We start from the raw sequence: 18,532 nt of genomic DNA, 5'->3' as shown, positions 1-18,532 counted from the left end.
TATGGGGGTATTAATAAATTATCAGCCAAACTTCACCTTCAATACAAAGGGTTAGGTCCTTAAAAAAAGGGGGAGGGGATGATTTTAAAGAATTTCCTGTCCTGCTTGCTCGATCACTGATTTCCAGCCTCCTCCGAGAACTAAAAAACTCACTATTGTAGTTGTTATTTTAATAGACTAAGTTAACACTGTAGTGCCCCCAGAATTTTACGAAAGTCTGGAGTCACTTTTGTTCCAGCCACTTTGAACACACGTTATTTTGTAGTGGGTTGTAGCATAAACAGATACACACTGCTGCAGAACGTTATTTGTGCAGGCTAACCGAGAAAGAAGAGCAAAACTGGGCCAACAAGTGACGCTCTCGGTTGCAGCAAAGAGAAAAGAAAAACTTCCGGCCCAGAATTCCGTGGACGAATTTCATGCACGAAAAACATTGATGATTGTTGCGTGTTGTGGAGAGACAACAAAAGAAAAAAAAAATATTATTATTAATAGTGACTTGGTCTTGAGCAGACGGACATGTATATTAGTATTGTATCGTTGAGAAAAAATGTTATCTAATTTGGTTGAATTCAGCCATGTGCGAATGCCCTAAGAAAGTGTGGGCTTACTGTTTAATGTGGCAGTGAAACGGTGTATTGAATTTTGGATATAGAATATGTTAACAGCAACTGCATTTTCAGAAAGTCTTTATTTGGACTAGATAATAGGATTTTGGGAATAGTAGATGAAATTTCACCTTCTTCAAAATATAAAATCTTCGGAGAAGAGTTTGATGCAAGCAGAAGACGCCGGAGCTGCGGGGAAGCTGAACCTGTATCTGGCATTCAAGTAAGTTCACACTGATAGTCAAAGGAGCGCGGCTCTAAGTTTTAGAGGAGATACAACGGGGCACCGCAACACCTTCATTCTCTCTAGAGAATTTGCAGAGGGCACGGTGATACATAATTTCTATGAGCTCAGCCTGTCAACCAAAATCCTGCGTAAGATTCTGTATGCACCACGTCTTACAAAAGGTTCATATAGAACAGAACTAATGTCATATTTATGTACATCAGAGTGAATAACACTAGTGCTTTCCGATGAACAGGTGTTTCTCAAAACACAGTCAGATCATTGTGTAGTGGTTAATAAAAAAAGAAAAAAGTGAATAAAAGACAAAAGGTTGAAAATGTGGGAAGAAATGGTGAATAAAAAGGGGGTTTTAAAATCGTAAATGACCGTGAAAAAAGGAAAGAATGAAATGCAAATCGGACTTCGTATTACAGAAAAGCTATAGTTGGGGTGGTCCTTGTGGCGTTTTTGAGCAAAAGTTAAACCAATTTCCACTACAAAACTTACTGAAAAGAAACAGAGAATAACAGAATGTAACTGACAGGGGAAAGTGGCGTAGATGAGAGATCATCCTTTACCAGGTTAACTTGTCTTCTTTCGGGCGGCGTCCAGGCCTTCAAAAATCTCCTCCATTTCTGCGTGAAAAGTCTGCTCCGAAATCTTGCAATAGTCCAGGAATCACTAATTTATACCAATTAAAATCATCTTGATACTGTATGCAATTTAATTTACTTCGCTACTTCCATCCTCCGAATTTCTTAACAACTTCCACAACTTGTCTACACATTAAAATCAGATCAAGACTAGCTAATAAGTTTTTTTAACGTCTTCATCAGATCACGTATGCCTTAAGCTCCGGCTATCAAGAGACAAAAAAGAAACGAATAGAAAACAAAAAAAGTTACAATTTTAGTAGTTTCTCTGCCGTCGAGCGCTCATCCCGCTGCGACGGGATATTTTTTATCTGAGGGAACGAGTGTAGCGCGGCGGAATTCAAAGTCCCACTACAATTGTTACAGCAATTGCACTCCTTAGGTTCACATATTCTTGGCTGTAAGCTTGCTCTGATTCAATTTAATGCAGGGAATTTGCCTGTTTCCAGTTTTAGTGTGCACATCTGCAATAATCAGTTTCAGGAGTTGCTTGGAATAAAGCAGGAAATGGTGTTGTCTTGTTGATCCATAAAAGTAACTTTCATGACATTTATATGCTGGTCATGCCTTTTACAGCTTGGCTGGTTGTTTAACTGAATAAAGAAAATCAGTGTAATAACACTCTTGGTGTCCCAAAAACTGTTTGGGCATTGAATCATATCTAGAAGCAATGAATCTGAACAACTATAACTGTGTTGTCATCAAATTTTCATAAAAAAATAACTTGGTTCTTCTCAGTCTCTACTATGGTAATTGCTAATCATCTACAGTGAAAGCATTGAAGCAATGCCCATGCTTACCGTGGAAAAGCCTTACACTGATTAGAATTCCACTGATCCATTTATGTTTGAAAAGAGTGACACAGACGATTTTTTTGTGAAGCAGTTGCTGTAACCCTTCAACTGTGTTCCATCATTCCTGAACGGAACAGGAAAGGGGGAGTTGACACTGTTAACCGAAGTATACTGCATGCTATATGTAAAGTGGCTTGGAGAATACAGATGTAAATGTAGATGTAGGTCTGGGAAAAGTGTTAATTTGATGGCAATGGATGCTAGTTGAGTATATACTGAGTGGGAGCGAATACAAGCAATGCCCAGTTTTAAATTTTGAGACATTGTCATGAGTGACACACAACGAATTATTTGGAGCCTGAAAGTATATACCATGAGAACAGGCAATTTGCTGGGATCCATAAGAGTATATGCTTCATATGCATTAACTATACTCAATTAATTGAGCCAAGTTAAGTTATCAATTAGTGATGGCCCAGCATTAAACTTACATACAACAAATGAGTTTTTGGGAACGGGATGCGTGTAGAGGGTATACTGAATGAACAGTCCCACAAATATCTGCACATAGATATATATTTCCACAGTAGTCGTACACGTGTACACAGAAAGAGAGATAAAAGTAGACTCCTAGAATAATATGGCGGCTCTAATGTCTGATCTTAGTCAAATATCATGTTGTTCGTGATCGATATGACCTATCGACGCCACAAGTTATTTTAGTATTGAGAAATGCGACACACTGAGAAGATATTTGTTGAGTTGTACAGAACTGATTTTCCTATTAAATATAAACTTTTGGTGGGATTACATTTGCTCCCTAACATTTCAGAAACCCGTGTATTACAAATAGCTGCAATTAAACAAATTTCTATGGTACTGAATGTTAAACAGGTATATTCCAACAGCACTTCACACGGTACAGAATTAATACATTAGGTATGCACTATACAGCAACTTTCGGTCCACAATCAGTCTCTTATCACTATTGAACCTCTCTCATGATGGAAATTATTGGATCTAATGGCAACAAACAGACCTGACCTCTTTGAGGATGTCCACATCGAAACTGCTACCAGTGACCATGACGTGGTTGTGGCAACAATGATTACCAAAGTATGAAGAACAACTAAAACAAGCAGGAAGATATATATGTTCAGCAAACTAGAAAAAAAATCAGTAGTATCATATCTCAATGAGGAACTGGAAACCTACAGCATAGGGCAGGAGCATGTAGGACAGCCATGGCTCAAGTCTAAAAGAATAGTTGACCACTGGATGCATATGTACCCAGTAGAACAGTCCATAATGGGAGGGAACCTCAATGGTATACAGTCACTGTTAAAAAACTTCTAAAGAAACAGATATTACTTCATAATCAGTGTAAAACAAAGTGTAGAGTTGTAGATAGAGAGATACTGAATCAAACGTGTTTGGCTGTGAAGGGAGCAGAGTGTGATGCCTTCAATGACTACCATAGCAGAATACTGTCATCTTTCTGGTCATATGTAAAGACAATTAGTGACACCAAAGCTAGAGCCCAGTTCCTGGTGAACAAGACGGGAACTGAAATGGAGGGTAGCAAAGCAAAAGCAGAAATGCTTAACTCTGTTTTAAAATGTTCCTTTACAAAGGAAAACCCAGGAGAATCGCCCCAATTTAATCCTTGTACCACTGAAAAGATGAATGAAATATGTTTTAGTGTCATTGATGTTGAGAAACAGCTGAAATCGTTAAAATTGAACTAAGCTCCATGCCCCGATGGAATCCCTGTCAGATTTGCTACCGAGTTAGCCCCCATCCCCTTCAACTATAATCTATCAGAGAACCCTTAAACAAAAAAACCATGCTTAGTTCTTGAAAAGAGGCACTGGTCACCCATCTACAAGAAGGGTAGTAGAAGTGATCCACAAAACTATCGATCCAGTATCTTTGATATCGATTTCTTGTAGAATCTTGGAACATATTCTGAGCTCAGACATAATGAGGTATCCTGAACAGAATGACTTCCTCAGTGTCAACTAGCATAGAAACACTGATCATGTGAAACCCAAATTGCACTTTTCTCACATGATGTACTGAAAGCTTTGGATTAAGGCAACCAGGTAGATGTAGTATTTCTTGATTTCCAAAAAGCATTCACACCTACTACACTTAGTCAAAAATATGGTCATATGGAGTATCAAGTGAAATGTGTGACTGGATTGAGGACTTTTTGCTAGGGAGAACACAGCTTGTTATCTTAGATGGATAGTTATCATCAGACGTAAAGTAACATCAGGTGTGCCCCAGGGAAATGTGATGTGATCTTTACTGTCCATGTTGTATATTAATGACCTTGCAGACAATATTAATAGTAAAATCAGGCTTTTTGTAGATGATGCAGTTATCTGTAATCAAGTACTATTTGAAAGAAGGTGCATAAATATTCAATCAAATTTTGATAAGACTTGAGCATGGTGCAGATATTGGCAACTAAATGTTCAGAAGTGTAAAATTTTGCACTTCACAAAATGAAATAATGACTAGTCCTATGACTATAATACCAATGAGTCACTGTTGGAATCAGCCAACACATACAAATACCTGGGTGTAGCACTTTGTAGGGATATGAAATGGAATGATCACATAGGTTCAGTCGTGCGTAAAGCAAGTGGTAGACTTTGGTTTATTGGTGGAATATTGGGAAAGTGCAGACAGTCTACAAAGGAGATAGCTTAAAAATCAGTCACGCAACCCATCCTAGAATATTGCTCAAGTGTATGGGACCCGTACCACATAGGAGTAACAGGAGAAGAGCAGCACGAATGGTCACCAGTTAGTTTAATCTGTGAGAGAGTGTCACAGAGATACCGAAAGAACTGAAATGGCAGACTCGTGAAGAATGATGTAATCTATTAACAAAGTTAAGAATTGGCTTTAAATGATTACTCTAGGGATATACTTCAACCCCCTACATATTGTTCACATAGAGATTGTGAGGACAAGATTAGAATAATTACTGCATGCACGGAGGCATTCAAATGATCATTCTTCCCACACTCCACACATGAAAAGAACAGGATGAAACCATAATAACTGGTACAATGTGACATTCTCTCTGCTATGCACCTCAAAGTGGTTTGCAGAGCCTAGATGTAGATACAGAATTGATACTTGCAAGTGGGGAACTGATGTTACAAGTCATTTACCACGTTACAACATACAGTTTTCAGATGCAGTATAATAAACAGTACAACTTTGAATAGTAGATAAACAGTATCAAACTTTGACTTTCTGTAGACAGTGTACGAGTGCCATATGGAACATAGAATGCGTCAAATGTAGATTGTTTGCCATATGGAACATAGAATGCATCAAATGTAGACCGTAGTGTTACAAAACATTTATCACACCACAGTGGAGGATAATTTTCACTACACTCAGAAAGATCCACCAACATAGCCATTTGCAGTCTAAAACCCACAAAAACAAATAAATGTCACTGAAGCAATAAAATTATCATAGGTACCTTAAATATTACCACCGTATTCAAATTTTTGAAGGAAAAAATTCTTTACTGCGAATAAGTGTAAGAAAGATGTGGAAAGTCATGAAGATAAAAGAACAAAAACTAAATGAAAAATAGGAAGTCTCCAAAACTGTACAAAGTGAATTATATCAGTATTTTAATTGGAATCAAGAAACTGATTTAAAGATTTAAAACAAAGCCATGCAGAATCAGTAGGGAATGATATAAAATAATTCAGATTTTGAGACAAGACTTGCAGGAGAACACAATCCAGGTGGAGCTAAAATGTGCGTAGCATCAGAGAATAAAGTATTAGTGAGATGAAGTCAGCCAATGGGAAAAAATGAAAATCAGATCGTAAGAGCAGAAGAAGCAAGGAATGAGATGGATGGAAGATTACTACAATCGATTCCAATGCAAATTGAAATCATTAGTAATCTAGTTAGCACAGAACCGATAAAGATGCTGTTGAATGGAAACATAGTGTGGAAATAGCAGCTATCAAATGAAAAATTTTAGCAGAAATGAAAAGAATTGTGGCAGCCAAACTATCGCACAAAAAATGTGCTTTACGAATAGGCTAGTGGTGGGGACATGGCAGTTCAAAATGATATACAAATTCATAAAAGTTAGCAGTTTAATAAATACAACCCAAGAAGGGAATTCTACTTGATGCACGGTCAGAGGTGCTGTAAATCGCATTCGTGTTAAGTTTGGAGGAATGAATGTGTGGCTGAGATTCATTGCTAGAGTCAATAACACGATCTTTGTGTAACTTGGAAAGACTTTTCTAATAATGTATTGGAGTAAGAAGTACCAGGATGAAATTTTGACTTTCATTTCTAACTATTCACACCATAAAACAACAAAAACAATAAATTTTTAACAAAATAATTTAATTGGATTGATAAAAAATCTATTCACCAAACAGTGGTGGAACACACACAGAAAAGAAGGATATAATTAGGCAAGTTCTTGGAGCCAGTGGCTCCTTCTTCAGGCAGAAGGATTGAAGAGGAAGGAATAGGGGTGAAGGAAAAGGACTGGAGAGGCCTAGGAAAAGGGGTAGATTTTGGGAATGTTACCCAGAACTGCAGGTCAGGGAAGGCTTACCACACAGGATGAGAAGGAGAGACTGATAGTTGGGGACTGCATTGGACAAGATTTGAAAACCTAAGAGCTTAAAGATGGCAGACAGCATGATATGCAAGACAGAGATTATTGCTTAAACATCATGCACGAGTTAATAAGAGTGAAAAGCTAAGTGAATTGTACATAACAGGCGTGGGAGGTGGGCAGTGAAAAATAGGCAATGAAGGATGTAGAAAACTGTAGTGGAATGAAGAAAAACTAGTAGTTACTATGAAGAAATGCTGAGACATCTCTGTCTATTATCTTATCTGTCTATATTTCTTCTTATCTGTCTATATTTCACTATCCCCTCCCACCTCTGTTATGTACAATGCACTTAGCTTTTCACTATTATTAAGTCATGAATGATGTTTAAGCAGTAATCTCTGTCTTGCACATTATGCTGTCTTCTATCTTTAAGCTCTCAGGTTTTCAAATCTCTTCCAATGCAATCCCCAACAATCAGTCTTTCCTTCTCATCCTGTGTGGTAAGTCTCCCCCGACCCATGGTTCTGGGTGACTTTCCTGAAATCTTCCCCTTTTCCTAGACCTCTCCAGTCATTTTTCTTCACTCCTCTTCCTTCACCTTCAACCCTTTTGACTGAAGAAGAAGCCACTGGCTCCAAAAGCTTGCCTAATTATAACCCTCCCTTATGTGTGTGTTCAGCCGCCACTTGGTGAGTAGATTTTCTATGTCTCCAATTAAATCACTCACACCATATAGATAAAGGTGGCACATTCACAAAATTTTATTAAAAAGGAAATGAAACCAATTCAAAGAATGCACAATCATGAGCTATGTAGTGCAGAGCTTACCCATGTGTGTATGTACCACAGTCATGGATATTATGAAGGAATTTGTAGATTGGGTGTGGAAAATATTTAAGCAGACAGAACCAGAGTAGTGCACACCAGCTGATTATGCAAATAACAAGGAGAAACATCAGCTAGAGCAGTAATACATGCAGAAGAGAACACTGATTGAAAAATGTCCAGTACACAACTGCTGTGTACTGAGGTAATTGACACAGTACATGAGATTGTTACAAAAGAGAAACTGAAGAAGAATAACTGAAAAACTGTTTCGAGTTTCAAACAGGGCCAAAATTTTTAATAACATGGTCTGGTGCACAAGAAAGAGTCTTAGTTCCTGCCAACTATGTGAAAAAACTAAAACATTGACAATAAAACACAAAGGAATTCTGAATCTGATCTTTTTTCAAGAGCTTAAGGGAATTATGGGAGCTGATCTATTAACCCCATTCCTGAAAGCAATAGGAAATGCTACAAAAGTGTTAGTACATCCAAAGAAGATCCTGGGTGATAATGGAACCACAGATTATGAGTAATAATTGTAAAGAAAAATAAAGAGACATGCAGCTGAACAGGTGTTCATCTCACTGCTGGCCAGTATCAAACCATATTGAACAGATCTTGAAAAACATTAATAAAATGTACCACATCTACCATAGCAACAGATGTAATAAATGACCCCTGTTCATCATCAATCAGTTTGAAGAATTTCCATGGCAAAGCAGATATGGAAAATATGAAGCAATAATATACTAAAGAGAGAGAATTCCAACATGACATAGAACACAGTGTGTACCAAGTAATATGTGATGTATTTATGAATTAAAATTAGGGCTAGGCTGATCAGAATAATTTAATTTTTATGAGCCACAAAATAATAAACAAGATATAGGATTCGTTTTTTCACTGTGTGGACAATGTATTAATTGTAGATTTTGAACAGATTTATATTTAATACAGTACAGCATTAGATGCTGTGAGCATAGCTTATTTTTAGTGGCAGTATTATTCATTATCCTTTGATTGTTATTTTGTGTTTTTAGCAGTGATAATAGTGTTGTGTATAAATATTAGGAAGAGTCAAGTACAAGATAATAAGGAATGGGCACTGAGGAACTATAATCAACTACAGGGGTTGGGGCAGGAAAAATGCTGTAGCAACCCCTGTGCAGCTGTGCATGTAGATGGGAGGTGGGGGTAGGGGAGCAGGGGGAATTTTGTTCCTGTTCAGCATCCACGACCAGAGTGATCAGGGTAAATATACACTATGCCATTGAGCCACCACAAGAGTAACATACCAACTCAAGGTTAACAACTTCAAGGACACAAACGTGAAGCCTGTACCCTGGCACTTACTAAAAGTTATGGTGTCTAGGAAGCCCAAACCACCCAAAATACTGTAATTTATGGCAGGAAAAATATTACTCATGTGGACACACACATATAGCATTTCCCATAACCACCAGGGTCATACAAAAGCATACAAAATTATATCAAGTGCTATCTCTTCTACGCTGTCGTTTGCAACGCCACCTGTGGCCAATGGACCTAGGATCAGCAACTCCATTATACCAGTGATACCGCAATTTATCCAGTAATCCCTAAAACACCAAATACAAGTGAAGTAATTTTATCTTTCAGAAAACAATTAAAATAATTCTTATGGTATTGAAACAACATAAGATATGTAATAACAATAAAAAAACCTTATATGGAAAGACATTTGCAGAAAGTGACCTACACTGTTTTGCTAGCATTATAAATGTCCTTGCATTTCATTTTTATGTTTTGATCTATTGTACCTTTGCTCTAAAGAAATTGCTATTAATTATTTATAGTGCAGTGAAATGTAAATTAACTATATATTTAACAGGTTTTGATGAAGCAAATGTTTAGTTATGTACTTTAGATTGCAGGAATCATTATGTATAATTATATATATGAGGTGAAGACAGTCAATAATCCCTTCAGTGCAAATGCACACCAAGCTCAAACTCTTACAGGAATCAGTGAGATGCCATGAGTAATGAGGTTAATGAGAAGGGGCACTGCATCTCTACTGTAGAGAATATGGGTCTAATGGGAAGCTGTACTCAGTGCAGTTGTAGTAATCACTGTGTCCGAATGGCATAATGGTCAGTGCATCTGCTTAGTAAGCACGAGACTTGGGTTCGAATCTCAGTCTGGCTCAAATTTTCAACTTGCCTCATTGACATAAATCAATGCCCACTGGCAGCTAATGTCTGCAGTTACTTTGTGTCTTGATGTGTAATTATGCAGTTTACTTTGCTTGTCTATGTTTAACAGATTTGTTTCTTATTTCAAGTGAAGAAAAGCCTTGTAAATTTTGAAATTTTGTACAATTTTCTTTTGTGCCACCAGCACTTAAAAACTTTGAAAGAGTTCAAGTATTTGCATTTTATCTTATCTGCCTCTGTATTTACATTATTTATTTATTTATTTCATCCTTAATATAGTAACTAACCTATATCCATGTAACATAATGTTTTCAATTTATAATTTTTTTATTTCTTCAAAATACTTATACATATATTCATTGTAATGTACCAAATAATAGTTTTCTATATGCTAACATAATCTGCCAATTTTATATGATTGTGAATATTTTGAGAGAAACAGTAATTTGAAGTCATTTTGATAACTTAATTTCTGTATCTAATGCTTATTGTTTCCTATAAATATGACATAGTATATAAAATAATCAATTCCCCTTTTAAATGAAAACAATCAGTTTTTGTAAATATCATGTAATGGGATAGACAAAAAAAGTCTACGTATCAAGCAGTCACAGGAGAACAAACATATAAGGATACTGAAAGCTTGAAAATTTCAATATCTTCATATGTGTGTTCTCCTACTGCCACTTGGTGAGTACAGTAGATTGTTTCTTATCTATCAAATTGTATTACCTTTCCTTTTAAAGATACTGATAAACAAAATAAATATAAACAGAAGAAGGCCTGTAAATCTTTGTTCAGGGATGGGATGGTTGATGGTATGAGAGTTGTTAAAGTAAATATTTGCAAATTTGGAAAGTGCAGCAAGAAAGAAGAAATTTGCAATTTGTTCAGACTTGGAATGTTGTGTACTTCAGTAAATTTTGGTCAAGGTTGTGGAATTCATTTTTCAATATTTTTAACATTTTTTAAATTAAAAAATCTAGTAAGGGTTTATTAACCCCACCACACATTCAATTGAAGATACAGATGTAGTGATATGCGTAACATTACCCACATCTGACACAGAAGCTGCTGATATTACAGCCCAGTCACACATATTTCTGTAGTTGCCCAATGCAAGGCTGCCCAGCACATCGCCCAGTCTCAGTTTTTTCTTCACCAGCTGCTATTATTCAACTCAGCCTCTATGATGTGATCTATGACCACAACTGCTGTTTACCTGGCCTGGATTGGACTTGTGTTTGGATAGTGACTGCTTTCAGATTACTGAATGACTAGAGAGATGAGCCTGTTACCTGCACTTCACAAGCTGGCACAAAATTTCTGTATAGTGCTTGTAATTAGTGAGCATATGAGTTCCATTAATGTAAGACTTATTTGGAAGTGTGTTTAATATTATAATTGCAATATGAGTTCACTATGGATTAGTCATGCTTGGATCTACGTATATTAGCTTCAATCAGAGACTATTATTGTTTGATCTTGTGGACTAATGAACAATTTAATCTACAATTACAGATTTAATTCTGTATTCAATAAATGTTTGTTGGTCCTAAAGTTAGGGTTACAATAAAGGAAATGTAATGATACTACTTATCCACAGTCATAATCTTTGGTGTAGATTAAGTGTAGCCATGGAAATTGTCAAGGGGTTTATAGGCACAATGCACCAGTTTCATTTTTGGGACTGTGTTAAGTGTGACAAATAGTTAATAATTTCAAGTGAAGCAGTATGAGGTATACAGGTAAGCAGTCTGCTGGAAACCAAGGCAGTATATGGCTGAACACAGTTAAATTGTTAAATTATGTTAAACCAATGTGAGTAAATGTGTTTATCACACAGTGGTTCTGATTTCAACTGGCAGCATGTGTATAGTCTCTGTGACATAGTAGAGAAATTGGAAACAGAATAAACATGACCAACACATCTGAAAGTGAACTACTTGTTAAGTAGCTGCCAGTGAAACAATCTTTTCAGTGGAAAATTATCACAGGCACAGATGTGATAAAAGCAGCAAAATAATTCTCCAACTCCAAAACTATGGATATCACTTGCTATCCAACTAAATTATCAAGAAAACTGTTCATTTTATCTGTGTGCTTTTAGTCTTCATTTTTAACAAATTCTTCAGTTTGGAATTTTCATTGTATCATTAAAAATTTCAAAAGTTATACCAGTTTCTATAAAAGGAGACAAAAATCTCCTCCAAAATTATTGCCCAATCTCAAGAGATCTTGTAATTTCTTAAATATTCGAAACTCTTAATCAATTAAGTGATTGTTTCGAAGAAAATAATCTCCTTTTGAACAAACATTTTGGTTACAACTGAGGAAAAATTACTACCTTAGCAGTTCTTGACATTGTAAACCAGATAGGCACTGCTGAGGAAAAGAGCCTCACTGGTTTCATGTGACCTAAGTAATGCCTTTGATTGTATCCCTTATGGAATCTTGACTGAGAAACTTGAACTTTGTGGAGTACAAACTACAACACTAATAATAATTGCTTCATACTTAAGACACAGAAAACAATATGTTTCAATGAGAAATAGACATTCTCTAATGAAAATGGTAGAAACAGAAGTACCACAGAGATCAGTGCTTGGATCATTTTTTTTTTTTCATAATTGCCATCAATGATTTGCCACATCATGTCCGTCAATCTCTGGTCTGCTATGTGGATGAGACAACAACTATTGCAACTCACCAGGACACATCAGCATTACAATAAATGTCACTGGAATCACTAAATACTTCAGTAAAAAGGTTCTCCTCTAACAAACTGCTGTGTAATCCTGACAAGACCCAGAATCTTCTAGTAGTTAAACTTTTCGGATTTCATACTGACTCTGGGGAGAACACACCAGTCACATTTGCAAAAGAATGTCAAGGGTAACATACCTAATGTGGAAATTGAGAGATTTACTCCTAACTGTTTAAGATTGACAGGTTTTGGATTGTTCCAGTCTCACATTTCTTATGGACTGCTAGTATGATGCCACTTCACACGTATAGCTGCTATATTGAAAATACAAAAAATATATTGGACGAGAAATGTGTAGGGCTGGACCAACAGATCATTGCCGACCTCTGTGAAAGAGGGAAGGAGAGGGAAAGACGAAAGGATGTGGGTTTTAAGGGAGAGGGTAAGTCTTTCCGCTCCCGGGATTGGAATGACTCCTTACCCTCTCCCGTAAAACCCGCATCCTTTCGTCTTTCCCTCTCCTCCCCTCTTTCCTGATGAAGCAACTGTGGGTTGTGAAAGCTTGATATTTGTGTGTGTGTGTGTTTGTGTTTTTATTGTGTCTATCTACCAGCACTTTCCCGTTTGGTAAGTCACAGCACTATACATTAAAATAAATATCAAAGAAGGGGAGATATACACAAACGCGACACCAGAGGACAAAAAATGAAAATGGATGTTCTGAGACACAGTCTAGTAAAAAAAAAAGCCCGCTCACCCACAATCAGTTCCCAAATAATATTTAACAAATTATCACCCTCAGCATGGTCCATGCCTTCTAACCTGTTTCAAAGAAAACTGTACAGCTGGCTGGCTAAAAATCCGTTTTATAATGTAACAGAATTTTTTGAAGGGACAAAATGTAGACATACGTTAAAATTTAAAATATATGGCTAAATGTTTGTAGTTGTGTAGACAATTTGGTACAAATGCTTGTAGCTGTGTATGTAATTAAGTATAAATATCTGTGATTGAGCACATAATAAAATATATGAAACATTTGTTAAAACGTAGAGAGTAAGGTTATGATCTGTAAATATATCAGTATCATGTGTAAGATGTAAAGCCTATTCCATTATGTTAATGGCCAATGGCAAACAAAGATAAAAGATGGATACCGAGTGTTCAGTTATTGAGTTTGAATGATCAATGTAGCACTGACTTTATACATTATGAAATAATGTTTGTATGGTAAGTGGAGTGTGTGCAGTGATTTGTGCTGAAAAGTGAATAAACAGTGGAGCACTAGATTTTCACATTATGAAATAAGTAATGTGCAATAATGTACAAACAAGATAGTGTTGTACGCTAGAAGTACTGTTTTTAATAGAATGGTCTTGTATTTGGGAAGATGGAGGCATCTGGTCATTTAGATATAGGTTTTTTGTAGGTTCTCTAAATTAATTCAGGCAAATGCAGTGATTGTTCTTACTACTTGACTATAGTCAACTACCTGCCCCATTTTTACCCAACTGCGCCTGTATGTAGGTGAATGAAGTCAGTTTTTTTTAAACAGCAGAAGACTACACTACTAATACATTTTAAATGCATTAGCTTTCAATTATGCCCAACAAACTTCTTAAATTACAGAAGAATGCAGAGATATAAGCCAATTGGCACTAGTGTGTTTTGAAGGTTCAGTAAAATTTTGGCATTAGTTACTAACCACTCCTGGAACATACTTGGACTCTTGTCTCAGTGTTCAGCTGTAATAATTGTTCTTATACTTCTTTTTCAGATTCACTGTTCTACAAATACAACATTTCCCTTACCAATGCAGGGTTTCAAGGAAGATTAACCTTCTTTCTTTCAGTAATAACATGTATAGTTTATATGAAATAAACTGATAACAATTAAAGCTAAATTTTAAAGATTAATTAATGAAAGGTCTAAAACTGCAAGGAGGCAGAATTGATGCGCAGACAATTTAACAGTTTCCTCAAGTCAGTTTTCATGTTGATAGAATTGTCAGAGGTTTGGAGTGTCAACAACTCAAAAATAACATGATTAAAGCCACTGAAAAGACATACCAGTGTGAGAAAGGCTGTTATTTTTAAAGCTACACAGATGACTATAAAGAGTAAGACAGACTAATAAGCAGCCAATCTTGGTGCACAGCTTATGGAGGAACTGTACTACATGCTGGATGAACATTGAGGAAGCATCAGAACAGCCACAGTGAGAATAAGGTGAGATTTACCTAATACATATTCTTCACACAAGAAATACATGACTTGAGCAAAAAATCCAGAGCTCAATGTAAAAGTTCTGTTTGGCGAAAAGTTATATTTTCCACAGTTATAACATGTTAACTTCAGTTCTAACAAAGAGAAAAACATGTATGGTCTTACTGTAGCTAGATTAAACATAGGATGTACCATAATCTGAAAAGAAAAGTTTAACATAATACAGTTTAGTTACACATACCCCAAGGATATGGAATACTATGAAATCAATTTATAATAATATAATACCATTGCTAAATAAAAAATTTGTGAATGATAGTTCTGTTTTTTTATTCCACTTATTTGTAATGAACAATTGTAGCCTGTCCCAGGTGTCTGATGTATGAAATGCTAATCAATAATATTGAACATATGCTATGAGTGAGTTTACAAACTGTTTTTATTTATCAGGTTTCGTTTTAAAACTTTATATCTTTAAAAATATAATTTGTACTTGGTTTGCTCTGGTATAAGGTCCTCCAATTACTAATTCATAGCAATGAAAGCTGCATAGTTGCTGAATCAGTTATATGGGATATACACGGACATTTTTTCACCATTTACTACCATTAGGTTGAAAAGGTAGCATGTACCTGCAAACAAACAAAAAATAATTATTTACCTTTATATATTTTTTGAGATGATTAAACATTGTGACTAGCCCTTGTACAATGGATTTCTAAAGCTAATAAATTTATGACAGGCACTTTTTTTCTGACTCTTCAGTCTTCTGACTGGTTTGATGTGTCCCATCACGAAGTCTCTCCTCTGCTAACATTTTCATCTCAGAGTAACATTTTCAACCCACATCCTCAGTTATTTGCTGGATGTATCCTATCTCTGTCTTCCTCTACAGTTTTTACCCTCTACAGCTGCCTCTAGTACCATGGAAGTAATTCTCTGATGTCTGAACAGATGTTGATTCACCTTGTCCCTTCTTCTGATCAGTGTTTTCCATATGTTCGTTTCCTTGCAGATTCTGCACAGAACTTCCTCATTCTTTAATTTATTAGTCCACCTAATTTTCAATGTTCTTCTGGTGCACCGCACCTCAAAGGCTTCAATTCTCTCCTGTTCCAGTTCTTCCACAGTCCGTGTCTCACTACTATACAATGCTGTGCTCCAAATGTACATTTTCAGAAATTTCTTTCTCAAATTAAGACCTGTGCTTGATATAAGTAGACTTCTCTTGGCCAGGAATGCCCTTGTTGCTAGTGATAGATGGCTTTTTATTTGCTCCACCTGTCATGGGTTACTTTGCTACCTATGTAGCAGAATTCCTTAACCTCACCTTCTTCGTGATCCCCGATTATAATGTTAAGTCTCTCGCTGTTCTCATTTCTGCTACTTCTCATTACTTTCATCTTTCTTCAGCTTACTTTCAATTCATATTCTGTACTCATTAGATGTTCATTTCATTCAACACACTCTTGAAACTTTCTTTTATTTTTGTCATTGCTTTTTCAGTGTATAGATTGAACAGACCCTTTTTAATCCAAGTATTCTGTTCTTGGTCTTCCAGTCTTACAGATCCCTTTTTGTTCTTGTACATATTGTATATTACCTGTTCTTCCTTATACCTTCCCCCTATTTTTCTCAGAATTTCGAACATCTTGCACCACTTCCGATTGCCAAAAGTTTTTTGCGGGTTGACAAATACAATGAACATGTCTTCATGTCTTCATTTTTCTTCACTCTTGGTTGCAATGTCAACCACAATGTGAGAACTGCCACTCTGGTGCCTTTAACTGTTTGTCATCTAACTCCAATCCTCAATTTTCTTTTCATTTTTTCTGTATTATTATTGTTTGCAATTTGAATGCATGAGCTGTTAAACTAATTGTGCTATAATTATTATTCCTAAACTCATTTCTCTATCAGATTTCTCTGGAGTTCTTACTGTGATTCTCGTACGATACAATAACTATTCAATTTTGTATCATACAAAGCTTAGCAAGGAGTATTTTCACACAATAGAGTAATGCCCTTCCAATCCTTTACCTTTACAGTCCAAAGTAAAAATTCATGAACATTTCTTCTTTACTAATAATTTAATTCAGCATATTTGTCTCATTTCACTTCACCCCTTTCAGTGATTTGAATGTCCTTCACATTTATTTGTCTAAATTTTGACTGGAGTCAGAGCCTGCAGACCACTTATATGTTACTTTATATGCATTAACTGCAACATTATTTATCTTTACTGGTATAACTGAATGTAGATTGCAAGTAGTGAACACACAACTAATTTAAAATGTTTGTATCCACAAAAAGCATTACTTTAATGCTACTCATATAAATAAGTGTAAGATTTTCACTTTAAAAAATTGCAAGGAATACACTCTGGTTCATACTGTGTGGCTTACACATTTGCGGTCAATTCAGTCCAAAATTGGTATAATTGTCACTGCAGTTGCTAGCTCTTAATTTATAAACTAGTACAACACACAAATTAATTTTAAAAATATATTTCTTTATCATTTCTCAGTCTGGATTCAAGATGGACTAAGCAACTGACACATTACTCATATTTTCACAAATTCTTTGCAGAAGTTTGAATTATGGATCAAAGGCCAACATTCTCACTGATGAGTTTACACTATGCTGAAAGCACCCAGGATGAAATTTTCATTCAACAGCAGAACGTGCAATGATATGAAACTTCCTGGCAGATTAAAACTGTGTGCTGGGCCCAGACTTGAACTCAGGACCTATGCTTCTGCAGGCAAGTGTTCTACCGACTGAGGTATCCAAGCATGACTCATGACCCATCCTCACAGCTTTACTTCTGCCAGTATCTTGTCACCTACCTTCCTAACTTCACAGAAGTTCTTCTGCGTGCATTGCAAGACTAGCACTCCTGAAAGAAAGGATATTGCATAGATATGGAGAGTGCACTGATATGAAAACTCAAGACCATTGCCTTTTGTGGACCATTTCTCTACCAACTGAGCTACCCAAACATGAGTTTGAGTCTTGGTCTGGCACAATGTTTTAATCTGCCAGGAAGTTTTATATGTATGGGCACAGCATTCCTCAAAGAACAGACTTTTAACTGATTAGTACCTAGTAAATGAATGATTTACCTCTCATTTACATAATAGACAGAGAAAAGTAAGCACTTCTACAAGCTCTTTTTAATAGAGGAGACCATCTTTTCCTAACTATATAGTTCTATTAAGTTATGAGACAGAATTAATGGCTAATCCCTACATTCAGAACCACTGATAGACACATATAAAAGTAAAAGGGACATACTGTTTAGCTTTTGGAACAAATAGTTTCAATGTTGGAAACAGAGAGGGATATGTTGCAAATGGTTAAAAAGTAGGGCAGGTCACCCAGGTCCCAGAATGAAAGAGACCCTCCTCAAGTTAGTATGAGAGTAGATAAAGCACTTTTATTTTCATATATGCCTATCTGTGTACTGCATATTTCACCTCCTGAAGATAAGTACTGCTCAGTAATTCTGTCTCATAAACATAATTTACTAATTTTTCTCTATAAAATACTCCTTTTTTTGTAATTAACTGTACGGTTCATCACATAGCAAACTATTTTCATGAAAAATCCTGATTTTCAAGATGAATGACAGAATAGAAAACACTTAGTGAGCCAAAATCTTAA

General features: G+C 36.0%; 1 protein-coding gene across 4 annotated transcripts in view; it reads right to left on the bottom strand.

Annotated features, from left to right (window-relative positions):
• Positions 1–14,979: 14,979 nt before the first annotated feature.
• Positions 14,980–18,532, bottom strand: part of LOC126161921 (cilia- and flagella-associated protein 300-like) — a 144,165-nt gene continuing 140,612 nt past the window's right edge. For all 4 annotated transcript variants that reach the window (XM_049918091.1, XM_049918089.1, XM_049918093.1 and 1 more), the window contains one exon: positions 14,980–15,498. In XM_049918091.1, the coding sequence (XP_049774048.1) occupies positions 15,459–15,498 (40 nt within the window). In that variant the 3' untranslated portion in view covers positions 14,980–15,458. The remainder of the gene's footprint in view (positions 15,499–18,532) is intronic.

The sequence above is a fragment of the Schistocerca cancellata genome, chromosome 2 (genome assembly GCF_023864275.1).
Source record: "Schistocerca cancellata isolate TAMUIC-IGC-003103 chromosome 2, iqSchCanc2.1, whole genome shotgun sequence".
NCBI classification, from domain to species: domain Eukaryota; kingdom Metazoa; phylum Arthropoda; class Insecta; order Orthoptera; family Acrididae; genus Schistocerca; species Schistocerca cancellata.
The sequence above is the reverse complement of the archived record's forward strand: the minus strand, read 5'-3'. Positions and strand labels throughout refer to the sequence as shown.